Genomic DNA, 12,003 nt, shown 5'->3' with positions numbered 1-12,003 from the left:
TGGGAAAAACCACACAGAACCGTGCTAAAATAACATTGTTCTTGAGGCGGCATGCCAATTACACCAGCAAGGCCGAAAAATAACAGCAGAAGACAATTTACCTAGGAAGTTTGAAAAACACAAAATAAGGTAAGTTTAGCTCTAGGTGCCAAATGACCAGAGATACTTGGTTTCTGTAAATATAAACTGCTAAAATTAGTAATAGCAATTACTTCTAATATTCCAGTTGCATCTAGAGACCTCAACAGGGATTAGGGTTTCATTGCTTCTGGGCACTGAAGTAGAGACAGTTTAGCAGACAGCGTGTTTCCTGACGAATTTATGATCTTCACGACAAACGGTTTTAAGCAGATACAAAGAATTGCAGATTTTTTTCTTTAAATAGCAAAGTTTAACCTTTCTGCTGAGTTATGTGATTTACATTAATGGACCAAAACTAATTTCCTCTGTCTGATGAATTGAAAGCGTGTCCTCTCCCAGAATGGCGCTGCTCTAAACTACCCACTGCAAGTTTTACAAATCAAGGTAGATTTACAATACTAACCTGTGCTGGGTTTATAGCTACATAATGCATATAATATATAATACGTTGGATTGCCAATTTTATGATCTGTTAGGGGCAGAATACCATATTTAAAGATTGTATGTGCAGCTTCAGAAGTTTACGTATAAATCTATAGATCTATTTAGGGAGAAAATGCCCTGTCGGATAGGGAGATAAAGTATTTTTGTGCAAGGTCCCCTCTGTTTCTGCATTCATTTGGGACGTGTGCACGTGAAGTCACAAGAATGCTGTCAGCATTTGTGGCCTGGGTGGGAACAAATAAAATCTATTACTACTAGTCTCCTAGCTTTTTGAGGAAAGTCATTTGGAAGGCTGGCTCATCCCCTGATCCCTGGCTTTTCTCTCACTACTGCTGGTATTTTATAGTTTTGTCTAGCAGGATAAATTTCATCAGAAAGGTCTTTGAAGGAACTCTGAGCTTTCCTCCCAGCTCTCTAGAAGATAGTTAGGAACAGAAATCCTAATAATTGTAAATATGTGTTTACATTGCATGCTGCAACAGAGTACAAGCCTTCTGTCCAAATCTGTTCTTTAACATATTAATATTTCAATAGGGCACAAAATACACATGTAGTCTGGTCTAGGTGCACAGGTGGGAGCTTATACTCACCTGGAAGACGGAAGTTGTCTTTGAGGCTTGGACTAGTTAAAGCCACAATGAAAACTTTCCACGTCAAGATGTAGGAACTTGCTATCTCAAATTAAAGCATGATCTGAATCTAAGAAAGTCCAACTTGTCTGTACACAGTAGTTCTGCCTATCAAATATGTGCTAAATGGAAAAAGGCTTTCCTCTTCTCCAGCTGTTGGAGTGCAGGTGTTAGACCTGGCACCAGGATGAGAGATGCTGTGGGGGTTGAGTAGGACCAGTAGCAGAGATGGGAGGCCTGAAAATGCAGCAGTTACACCGATGTGACAGTCTAAATCTCGGACGTTCAGCCGCCTTTTGAGGACTCTGAAAAGTCGTCGGCATTTAAAGCTGGCAGATGACAAATTGCTAGCTGAGGTTGTAAGTGAGGTTAGGTTCAAGTATGTTAAGCTAAACAACTCCTATTCTGGTTACTCAGCATAACAAGCAATGAATTTTTTTTTTTTTTTTTACTGTAAAACGTCAATTAAAGTGAGTGAATTAACTTTCTATAGAAAATTTGCTTCTGTAGGAGGCCAACCAACCGACAGAAATGGTCCACGTCCATGGTCGCAGCCTGTAGCTAACAGGCGTAAATTCATATAACCTCAGGACACACATAGCCTAGGGGAAGAACTGGGTCAGCTAATACTGGTGAGACCTTACCCTGTGTGACTTGCTGAGCTGATGCCTGAGGCACGGAGTCGTGTTTGCTGGAGCATTACCACCGGTGGCTGTGGGCATCGCCTCTTAGACAGGGCTTGTCACTGCAGCGGAGTCAGCACAAACAACCGCGTGCCCGTGCCGTTGCTTCACTTCAGGCTATATCAGCGGAAACCAGTTTTACTTTGTGGTTTAGGCTAAGACACTGATGTGACAGGAGTCCCTGGAGCGTGGGGATCTGTAGCAGGGTCTCTTCTGCTGATGCTGCTATTGGGGTGAGATAACTCCAGCTAACGTTGAGCTGAGAGCGGCAGCATCTTATGGCAGGTGCCCTTGACGCACCTTCACTTATCTCATGCAACGCATGCATCACACGTGTTAGTCCATCCGTGTGTCATCAGGCAGCTTAGAAAAAAATAATGGTTTTAACCTTTTTGTTGTATGAAACTAAATTATGCTTTTTTTCCCCATGCTTTTCTACCGTATGCACATCAACGTACAGAATCGAAGGGGTAGTAATTGTTCTTACGTGGTTGTGTTTTTAAGTTCCAGAAATGGCAGAAGTTTTTTGAATAAGCTTCAGGAAAAGCTTGGCTCCTAACTCTGGACCGAAATTTGGCTGGTTGACTGTTCTCCAGAAGTATAACTCTGGAAAAATTATAAGCTGAAAAACTTTTTTCAGCCTAAGCACATTTCCACCTTCCTGCATCTGTTTTTACATGCTCTGACTATGGCATTTGGGGCCAAGTTATGCAGATTCCAGAGTTGATTTGCACAGACGTGTAGACGGGCTCTGTAGCAGAAAAAAAAACCCTTCTGCCCTATGATTTGTCTCGAACAGATACCTGTTGTGAAGAGAGCAATTCTTTTGAAAACGTGTGTCAACACCACGGGCTCCTGCAGAGTACATGCCTCTGTGCACACACGCAGCTTCTCTGCAGTAGCAGTGCCAGCTCATTTCCAAGCGTTACTAACTCCGTGCTCGCTCAGAGCGCTGTCAAAATCAGTGGTAAAAGTCTTACGGGTGGAATGTAAGGTTGGTCCCAATGCGTCCTCTTATTTTGGTGCTCTGTGTTCCTTTTTCAATTGTTTTGCTCCCTAAATGCAGGTTATTTATTCTGCCTCTTCCCCACATAGTTACCACGAGCAGCAGTCTAAGTCTCCCAGCGATTAGTGTGGCTATCTGAGTCTCCAGGAGAAGCCACATCACCGCTATGATTACTTCTGCTGATATTAATTTTAGAAATGTGTTCACGAATAAACCCAAGGACCAACCATTTGCTGATGGGAGAACAAACTGTAAAAACTGCTGTTTTTAAAACGTGTTTGGTTCAGATGCTGCATAACGTGTTTATTTCCCTGCCTTCCCTTCCAGGTGATAGAAGACAACACCGGCGTTCGGAGGGTGGTGGTTACCCCCCAGTCTCCGGAGTGTTATCCTCCTAGCTATCCGTCGGCCATCTCTCCAACCCATCACTTACCTCCATACCTGACGCACCATCCCCATTTTATTCACAACTCTCATACAGCTTTTTATCCTCCTGTCACTGGACCTGGGGACATGCCACCACAGTTTTTCCCACAGCATCATCTTCCCCCTACAATATATGGAGAACAAGGTGAGCTGGAAGGAAGGTACTGGCATTTCACACCCGTGTTCAGCAAGTTTTAAGGACTAGCGAAACCAAGAGTGGAAATTAATTGGAGAACTTGTAGAGTGGCTTTGCCCACATGGATGGAGCTGCCTCCTGTAACGTCTGGAGCAGGAAAGCGTTGGGAGGTATAGCAGTGCAGGACAATCCTGTGTCACAACACTAGATTGCAGAAACAAAACCAATTTGAACTTAATTTGTAAATACAGTGGGGAAAAAATGTCTCATCCCGTGCTCCGAACTGGGGATGTGAGTCATGCCAGTTGCTCTTGCTGCGTCACGATGCAGCATTGTACAGAAAAAAAGGAGACAAAATGTGTCAGTCCTGGCTTGGGAACGAGGATGGATACGGAGGGCTGGACCCAAGCGTGGCTTGCCGCAGTCATTTCCAGTGGGAAAAGCTGAATACCGCTTCCTGTTGGCTGTAACATGCCTTCTGCCCCCCAGCCGTGGTTTTCCAAGAAATAACAGGCATTTTCTCTTTGTTATTCTGGTTGAGACTGTGCAGTAAGTCACCAAAGAGCATGTCCCATACCAAAGGGTAGCGTGGCAACCTTAATCAGGCCATGAGTAAATAATTGCAAGAAAAGGAGTGAAAGGGGCATATTTCTGTCTGAACTATGCCCTGCTGTGTCTCCGCCACCCTGGAGATCATCTTTGTGTAATATGAAAAAGGGTGTTAACCAAAAAAGTAATCGGTGAAGCTACTTGAGGCATTTAACATGGAAATTGGTTCAGGATTCGTGGTTTTACGTTACTGCTGAACTGCCTGGTGTTTGGACCCTTTCTAAAGAATACGTTTAAGCCGTATCACCAGAAGCGAGGTTCTGCTGGAGTGGGGAGGGAAAGGCAGAAAGAGAGGGACGGAGGTATCTGTTGGTGGTACCTCTTCCTCCTGACCGACAGAACTCATTTTCTAGTGAGGAATGGACCCTTAGAGCTGACGTTGAACTTCGTTATACTAGGGGAGAGGAAGGGGGAAGCTCAGGAAGCCAGCAGGGCGGTGTAGCCAGCTGGATACGTAGGGGAAGGACTCTTCTCCCGAAAAGGGAGCAGGACAGTTTGATGGATTGCTTGATAAAGTCTTGCGTGCAAGCATGGTACCGTGCGAGGTCAACATAGAGCCGCTAGTTGGGTAGATGTTGAATTTTGTTGTAGCTTGGAGATAGAAGCCTATTCAACTTAAAATAAGATTAAATAAAATTTCTTTGGTTGCTTTACTGGAATGACCTATACCCGTAACACTAAAATAATTGAAGTGGTGAATATTGTACTGACGAGCATTAATCCACCATTTCCCATTTGCTGTACAATGACTTATAAAAAATTGCATTTATTTGTAGCATGCTGGTTTTAGCCAGTTAGTTTCTGTGAGAATATGAGAATGGCCGTGCAACTAGATAAGGAAAGATGAAGGCCAAGATGCACCGAAATAGCGAAGAAGGGAAATCTGGCTAGTTGAAACAACTTGCAAAATTAGAATACAGTATACATGGTTATCTCAACTTAAAAACAAGGCTTCAAATGGCTGGATAGGATGCCCGTTTGCTTCAGAAGCTTGTAGCATAATTTCTGAATGGATGTAGAAAAAATGTGAAGAGTACATCGAGTATCAATTGTTATTTTGCCAACAAAGGCAAAACTCTTGCTTTGGGCATGAATTTGTTCAAGCTTCAAACTCAGAATGGAGTGTAGAAAGGAGGATTGAACTATAGAGAAAAGCAGAAGATATTCTGATTCCTTCAAGCAGACCTGCCTTAGGTTAGAGAGAGTCATTCTTGGAGGGGGGGAAGGGGGGAATTGTATTTAATGAAGTGTATCTGAAGTGTATGCGTGATATTTTTGGTATTTTTTCGAGCTTTTTTTAGACAGATATACTTACCCCAAGCTTCCACCTCGTGCTGCACTTCTTTCCTTAGGCAGGCACAGTTGACACAATTGTAAAGTCTATTTATACTGAAAAATTAAATTGCATGTAATCAGTGATGGCAGGTTGAAACCAGGGCACCTCCGCTTATTCTGTCCAGTCAGGCCCTGGGGAAGAGACTGCTAAATTGCTGTGAACTTCTGGAGGCTTTTTCCTAAATAGGAATCTCCCTGGATTTTTCCTTGAAATCTGTGTCCCTGAAACACAAAGACTGAAAAGAAGGGGGAAAACTGTCGCCCTAATTGTGTGCTCGTCCAAAGAGTTATAAAATCTCAAACAGCAAATGAGCAAACTTAATACAATGCAAAAACTTGGGCAGTCCTGCAGAAAAAATTGAGTAAGGAAAAAACCCTTGGTTTGTTGTAAAACCCATCACCAGGAAAATCTGGCGTCGTTTGATTTACAGATGGTCAGGAATTTGGTTTTCTGGGAAAAAAAATTCAGTGATTTTTGTCGTTCTGAGTTAACGTAGGTGAATTCTTCCGTTTCAGAAATCATACCACTATATGGGATGTCCAGCTATATCACCAGGGAAGATCAGTACAGCAAACCACAGCACAAAAAACTCAAAGACAGGCAGATTGATCGCCAAAACCGCCTGAACAGTCCGCCTTCATCCATCTACAAAAGCCATATAGGCAGCTGCGCAACTGTATATAATGGTTATGCAAAGAGCCACAATGGAGCAAGCAGCGGAGGCGGCGGCGGGGGGGCTCCCGCAGTAAAGAAACCGGAGCGCAGAGCAAGAAGCAGCCCAAAGTCAAATGAACAAGACCCACACGGTAAAGACAGTTTTATTTATTTTTAATTCCTTTTTATTGCACTTTCCGGCTTACGACCGCCTGTATATGGAGCTAGTAACTATGCCAAAAAACACTACCGCCCACACATAAAGACAGTGTTAATACAGTGTGAACTTAAATATAAACGTTGAGCATGCTATACTCTTACTTGTTTTGTAAGATCAACCGGTTGCCTCCCCATCTTTCATGTCCACTCCCTGGTAGATGCAGCATCGTTCTCTTTTTACCTGTTGAAAACAGAAAATGCCTTTTACAGGCAAGTTCTTGGGTTTATTTTGCTTTTCATCCAGGCGTCTTGGCACGTCACAAAAATCCGTGTGGACAATTGAGCTATAACCAAAACCTGACTGCTAGGTACCTCTGCTTTGCATCTCCTAGGTAAATGTAGTAAATTTATTAGAAAGTTTAGAGGCAACTGCTGAAAAACCCAAGTTTGTTCACGTGGAAGTTCAATGGAAGTACGGTCAGTTGAAACAGAAGAAACTTGAGAAGAAATTGCTTAATCTTAGCTATTGGAATTAGTGATCAGATATATCTGGCTACTTTTGAAATCACTTTCTTCAACCTTTTCAGAGGCTTATTAAAAAATTGAAACTTTACAATAAAACATTAGGTCATTCGTCTAATCAAATCTCATTTATCACAAGCCATTCTGCACACAGCCAGTTCTACCCAAATTTAACTCAATAACTTGTTACAATCCATTATACCTTCCAGTCTTTCTCTTCTCTGACTCTTTGTCTCTTTGCTGACAGCTACAGCTGCAACTGGCTGAACAGACTTTTAGGCAGTAAGCAAGCTTGTACCCGGCACCTCTAGGATATTTGTAGTGTAGTGCCCTTTGAAATCCCTTGTGTGAATCTATGCGTACAGCACTGGTTTTCCATTATCTCTATGTTGTGTATATTTATTTGGGGGTGTGCTTTTACTCGTGAGATGTAACTGAAATAAATACACATGAAAAGTAACCTGATCGATAGGCGACGGGGGGAAAAATGCTGCTGGATGGGAAGGAATGAGGATTTGCAGCTGTGCTTTTGGGTCTTCAGAATTAGCAAGGAGCTGTATTTGGGAATGCTTTAATCCAAGAAAATGAATCACTGCATTAGACTTCTTATTACCTCTTGTCAATCAGCTTTATATGACTTTTAATAGTCTTATTTATGTTTGTCTAATTATATTTTTTGCTCTAGCTTGTGGTGTGGGGAAGCACCTGTGTAAAAGACCTGGAATAAAGTATAATCGTAACAGCTAAACTGCAATATAGCCCCAGTGGGTACTGAGTCAGCCTGGATGATCACTTCTAAAATAATCTAGATTTAACTTAAAAATACGTAACTTAAGGCTTTCCTGCAACCCTTGAGTTTGGCTAATTTTTTTCTCTTGGAGTGATCTGCTGTGCTCCCGCAGAAGAATCTGAGCGCTCTTAAAATGCCAAGAAAATCAGTCAAGACAGGGCTACGGCACATCCAGTCTGTCAGCCAGAGCGCGCCTTAAAGCTGGGAACAGCAAGTGACGGAGTCTTCCCCCAAACTGTGAAAAAGTCCATAACAGGAGACCGTGCTAATAAGGATCAGCATTCCCACCCTCCTTATAAATCCAACTCGCTCAACAAAGCCGTAAAATAAGCTTCCACTTGATATTTATAAGCTTCTAATCACAGCTGCTGCTTTATGTTTACCTTCTCTGGTTCTCCTTGAATTATTTGGGGATTTATTGTTTGATACCTGACCAACATGGCCACGCAGGTAATTGGGTGAGACTTTAAAAGCAGTCGGGGAACAGCTGATAACTTTGATTCATGCTACTAAAATGACAGCGTGTTTAGAATAGCCAGGAAAAAGAATGTGTCAGAAGCAACAAGTGGCAAAGCTGTTTAAACTTGCACTCTTTGTGGATGCGTATCGATTCAAGCCCTACTGATAGTTAAAAATCTGAAGGTGCTGGGTGGCTGCTTCCAAAATTGCAGAATATCCTGGGAAAACTATTTTTATATATGTAAAATATGTAGAGGATAAGAGTCTTTATTTAGAAAAACCACTTAGCTAAAAAAAAACTCTTTAGAGGCAAGTAGGAATGTACGAATTTAGAGTAAGACCAGGGTAAGGTGAGGGAGAACTGGATGCGATGGTTTCGTTTGCATTAATTTCTTAATTGAGCTTGTGCTGTGTGTTGTTGCGTATCTGGCTGGCGTGGGTCTATTTGCGGTATGGTGCTTATTTTGGGTGTTCGGATGTCGGAGCAATCCAGCGAGCCGGCTCCTGGCACACTGCTGTCACCGAAACGGTCGCGCTGCCTGCCAGGGAGCGGGGCGTAGGGAGCAGCTGGAGCAGGCGCTTGCGCATCCCACGTTCTGGGTGCTGGAGGAGACGGCGTGCATCAGAACGTAGCCCTGCGGCATGCCACCGCGATTGCTTCCCTTAGGGACTGGGCTTTGTGGAAGCAAAGCATTGGAAGCTGCCTCGGCTCTGGGAGCGTGCGTGGGAGCTCGCTGCTGGCAGGCAGCGTCTCGCCCAGCGCCGGGTGCGTGTGCCCGGCAGTCCCTGCCGCTCCGAAGCTGGTGCTTTGAAAGGCAGTTTGGGTGGCTGTTTTAATCGGTAGAGGAATGTCATCTGCAGATGGCATTTATTAAGGTGGTGTTTGTGATGGGGAAGGGAAAGATAGGCATTTCTGTCCTTGGATCTGCTACTCCTGTGTTTTAATAAATGCTTGTCCTGCTCCTTATTTCTCGGCGTTAATTTCTTTGAGGGGTGCGTTGCTCGTTACTGAGCACCTCCAAGCAATCTCTTCTACTGCACTGAGGTTCTTACAGAGTGCAGTAAGAATAATACTGAAGAAAATGTTCCGTGTACAATGCAAGGGCAGCTCTACTTTTTCCCCTGAAAAAGGTATGACATAAATCACAGGACGTGAGATATTTAACGGTGCACTTTTCCATCAAAATACACGCTCATTGCATGTATTATGCCCATGACATGTGAGCGCTCCAGGAAAATCCTGCTATCTGTCCATAACTTACTGCCTTCTTCTAATATTAAAAGAACCATGGGTTTTCCAAAAAGGTGCTTCAGCACTGGTGGAAGAAATGGGGTGATAGCATCATCAGTAGTACTAAAAGTGAGTAAATGACTGGAGTACTTTTGGTTCAGTCACCTCTTCAACCGTGGATCCAGAAGGCACTCCTCTCTGCCACTCTGTGCTCCATACAGCCCATTAGTGTACTCTGTACAGTACATTAAAAGTACATCGGCACTTCTGTTTCGCGCCCTTACCCCGGGCTGGCGCTGTAGGATAGCCTCACAGACCTCTTCTAGTAGGGAAATGCAGTTTCAGATCGGGGATGTAAGTGCATTACCTCTGGCCTTTTCCATTGATAGCGTTGTGCCTTTATGGTGGGAGGGAGGTGTGCTTGTATATAAAGGTTTCTAGGGATGCTGGAAATATGCCATTTTAAGGAAAGAAAAAAAAAAAAAAAGGAAAATGATGGCTTATAATTGCCTGAAAAGTTAGTCGTCATTGCTGTGGTAGGATGGGTGCTGTCTTGTACAAGCAGAAGACTTGGAGGTATGTTGCAGGGATTCTGACTTAAAATCCATCCTGTAGCTTTTCTGCAGAGCTGTTTTAAAAAACTGAATGGGAGAGGAGGGATCGAGGCTGGGCTTTTTTTTGTGGGTGTGGTTGGTTTTTTTTTGGTTTTGGGGGTTTTTTTTGTTGATAAAGGAGCCTCGCCATGTAAAAAGAGCTGTAAGCGGAAATCCTGTCCCATTCATGCTGTCCTTTATGAATTTCAGTCTGAGTCACTTCCTTCTCATGTACTCAGTGGTTCACTTCTTGGTCATGTAGTGATCTGGTAGTTTGAGGAGTTCTGTGTGTGGCTGCAAGTTCTGTGGGAACATAGGCAGTGTTGAATGTTCTTACAATGCTTTCACCTATTTGCTAATAAAACATCTTTTTTTCCCCTTCAAATCAGATAATTTTTTATATATTTTTTTTAAATCCTTATTGAAGTTTGAAGAACCCAAGATAGCCAAAACTAAAACTCTTCAAATGGGTAAAAGCAGAAGGCAGGAGATGGATTGTTACGTGCATCCTGTCCAGGAGCTGGGTGGGTGCTGGGAACTGGGTGCCAGAATAAACAGACCTAGCCTGGGCAGGCAGGCGGCTCCAGGGGGGTCGCGTGTGCCTTTATGTAAGAGCTCTGTAAAGAGTGTTTTCTGAGGTGATTTGAGAAGGTTTGGCCCTACTGGGTGAGAGCAGGGGTCCATCTAGCCCAGCGGTCTGTCCTCAGCCGTCGCGATGCAGATGCTGCTGGGGGAGAGCCTGCAAGCCCGGCCCCGTCCCGCACACCGGTCCCTGCTCCTCCGCCAGCATCCAGACCCCGAAGGGTTTAGTCCTGCCCAGTCCTTTGGGCACCCGCCTGCCGACCTGTTGGCTGTGAACTTGTCTGACTCTTCGTCTTGAAAAGCCGACGTGCTTTTCAGCTGCCCAAAGTGAGCAACGCTGACTTGGAGTCCGCTTTACGTAGAGCAGCTGGTTTCTTGCACGAGGAGCTGGCGTGCGTTACCTATGGAGAAGAGAGGAAAAAAAGATTGGAATTATTTAACAGTTCAAAGAGTTGTTGTAGACCATAGGTAGATCATAAACTTTTGTAGTACCTTTGTCATATGTGCGCAACCAGCTTCAAAACTCAAAGATGTTGCTTTCCTAGCGTTGAGGTGTTGTAAATCTGGTTTTGTGCGCTGAAGCAGCCTTCAGGTGCTCCCCAAGGTGGAAACCGTTGCCTCAGATGCCTCATATTTCTGCCCGCGTTGCTGATGGACATTTCTCAGGCGATATGGCTAGCTCTGTGTGCTCATTTCTTCCAGGTCAGTGTGTCAAGAACACATGGAAAATGGGCTTAGCAAGAGAACTTTCTAACTATGCTGGTTTTAATTTGAAAACATTTTAAAAGTACTGAACTCAGCAAACCAGAAGTTCTGAGATGAAGAAGTAAACCTGAGTGGTGTGGCTAGCCTGGGCTGATGCTAGCAAGAACGAGAGCCAGCAGCTCTCCCTGAGCTGTGAGGGGGTACGCTCTGCAAGCTCTTAGTACGTGGCGCAGAGTGGATGCTGACGTACAGAAAAACCAGAGCTGACGCTTTCTTGATGCAACCCTATCCTGTGTCCGCCCCGCCCCACCCCCTTCTTTATAACATTTAAATATATTTAGGAAAAGTGTTTTGTCTTTTTTGTTTTTTAATTATATCAAGTTTTTTTTAAATCCGGAGCCCGTGAATTAAAGGGAAATTGAGGGAGCTGTGATTCAGTGCAGGCAGGAACCAGGCGAAGTTCCTCTACTTACTCATTCTAGATCCTGTTAATTCTTTTCTATTTTAGTCCTGAATCTGTTTTGCAAGCTTATTGAGCTGTATATATATATCTGTACCTGTATATCCTACAGATTTAAAAGCTTAAAAGAGTGATTTCATCACTTTTGGTGCATGCAAGCAGAGAGGCTGACAAACACTATGGCAATATAGGTAACTTCTATGTTCTTTTACCCAGGAGCTGATGATTTGGTACATACTAATGAAGACCTTTGTTACACCAACGTAGACAAAATTTGTCCTAAATGGTTCTTCTGCTGATGTACGAAACACCCCTACGTAAGAGCAGACTCCCTGCTTTCCCTAAATGTGTTTGCTTCTATAAAATAAGATTTAACAAGGTTGTCTCCTGAAGCCAACCCTTCAAAACTGACACTGTGATTTTATTAGTAACATGGGA

The 12,003-nt window shown here is 43.6% G+C and overlaps 1 protein-coding gene across 1 annotated transcript in view; it reads left to right on the top strand.

Annotated features, from left to right (window-relative positions):
• The window catches only part of FNDC3B (fibronectin type III domain containing 3B), a 211,777-nt gene that overhangs the window by 106,285 nt on the left and 93,489 nt on the right, over positions 1–12,003 (top strand). The window contains exons 5-6 of the mRNA XM_075098472.1: positions 3,231–3,474; positions 5,926–6,216. Of these exons, the coding sequence (XP_074954573.1) occupies positions 3,231–3,474; positions 5,926–6,216 (535 nt within the window). The remainder of the gene's footprint in view (positions 1–3,230; positions 3,475–5,925; positions 6,217–12,003) is intronic.

The sequence above is a fragment of the Phalacrocorax aristotelis genome, chromosome 7 (genome assembly GCF_949628215.1).
Source record: "Phalacrocorax aristotelis chromosome 7, bGulAri2.1, whole genome shotgun sequence".
NCBI classification, from domain to species: domain Eukaryota; kingdom Metazoa; phylum Chordata; class Aves; order Suliformes; family Phalacrocoracidae; genus Phalacrocorax; species Phalacrocorax aristotelis.
The sequence above is the reverse complement of the archived record's forward strand: the minus strand, read 5'-3'. Positions and strand labels throughout refer to the sequence as shown.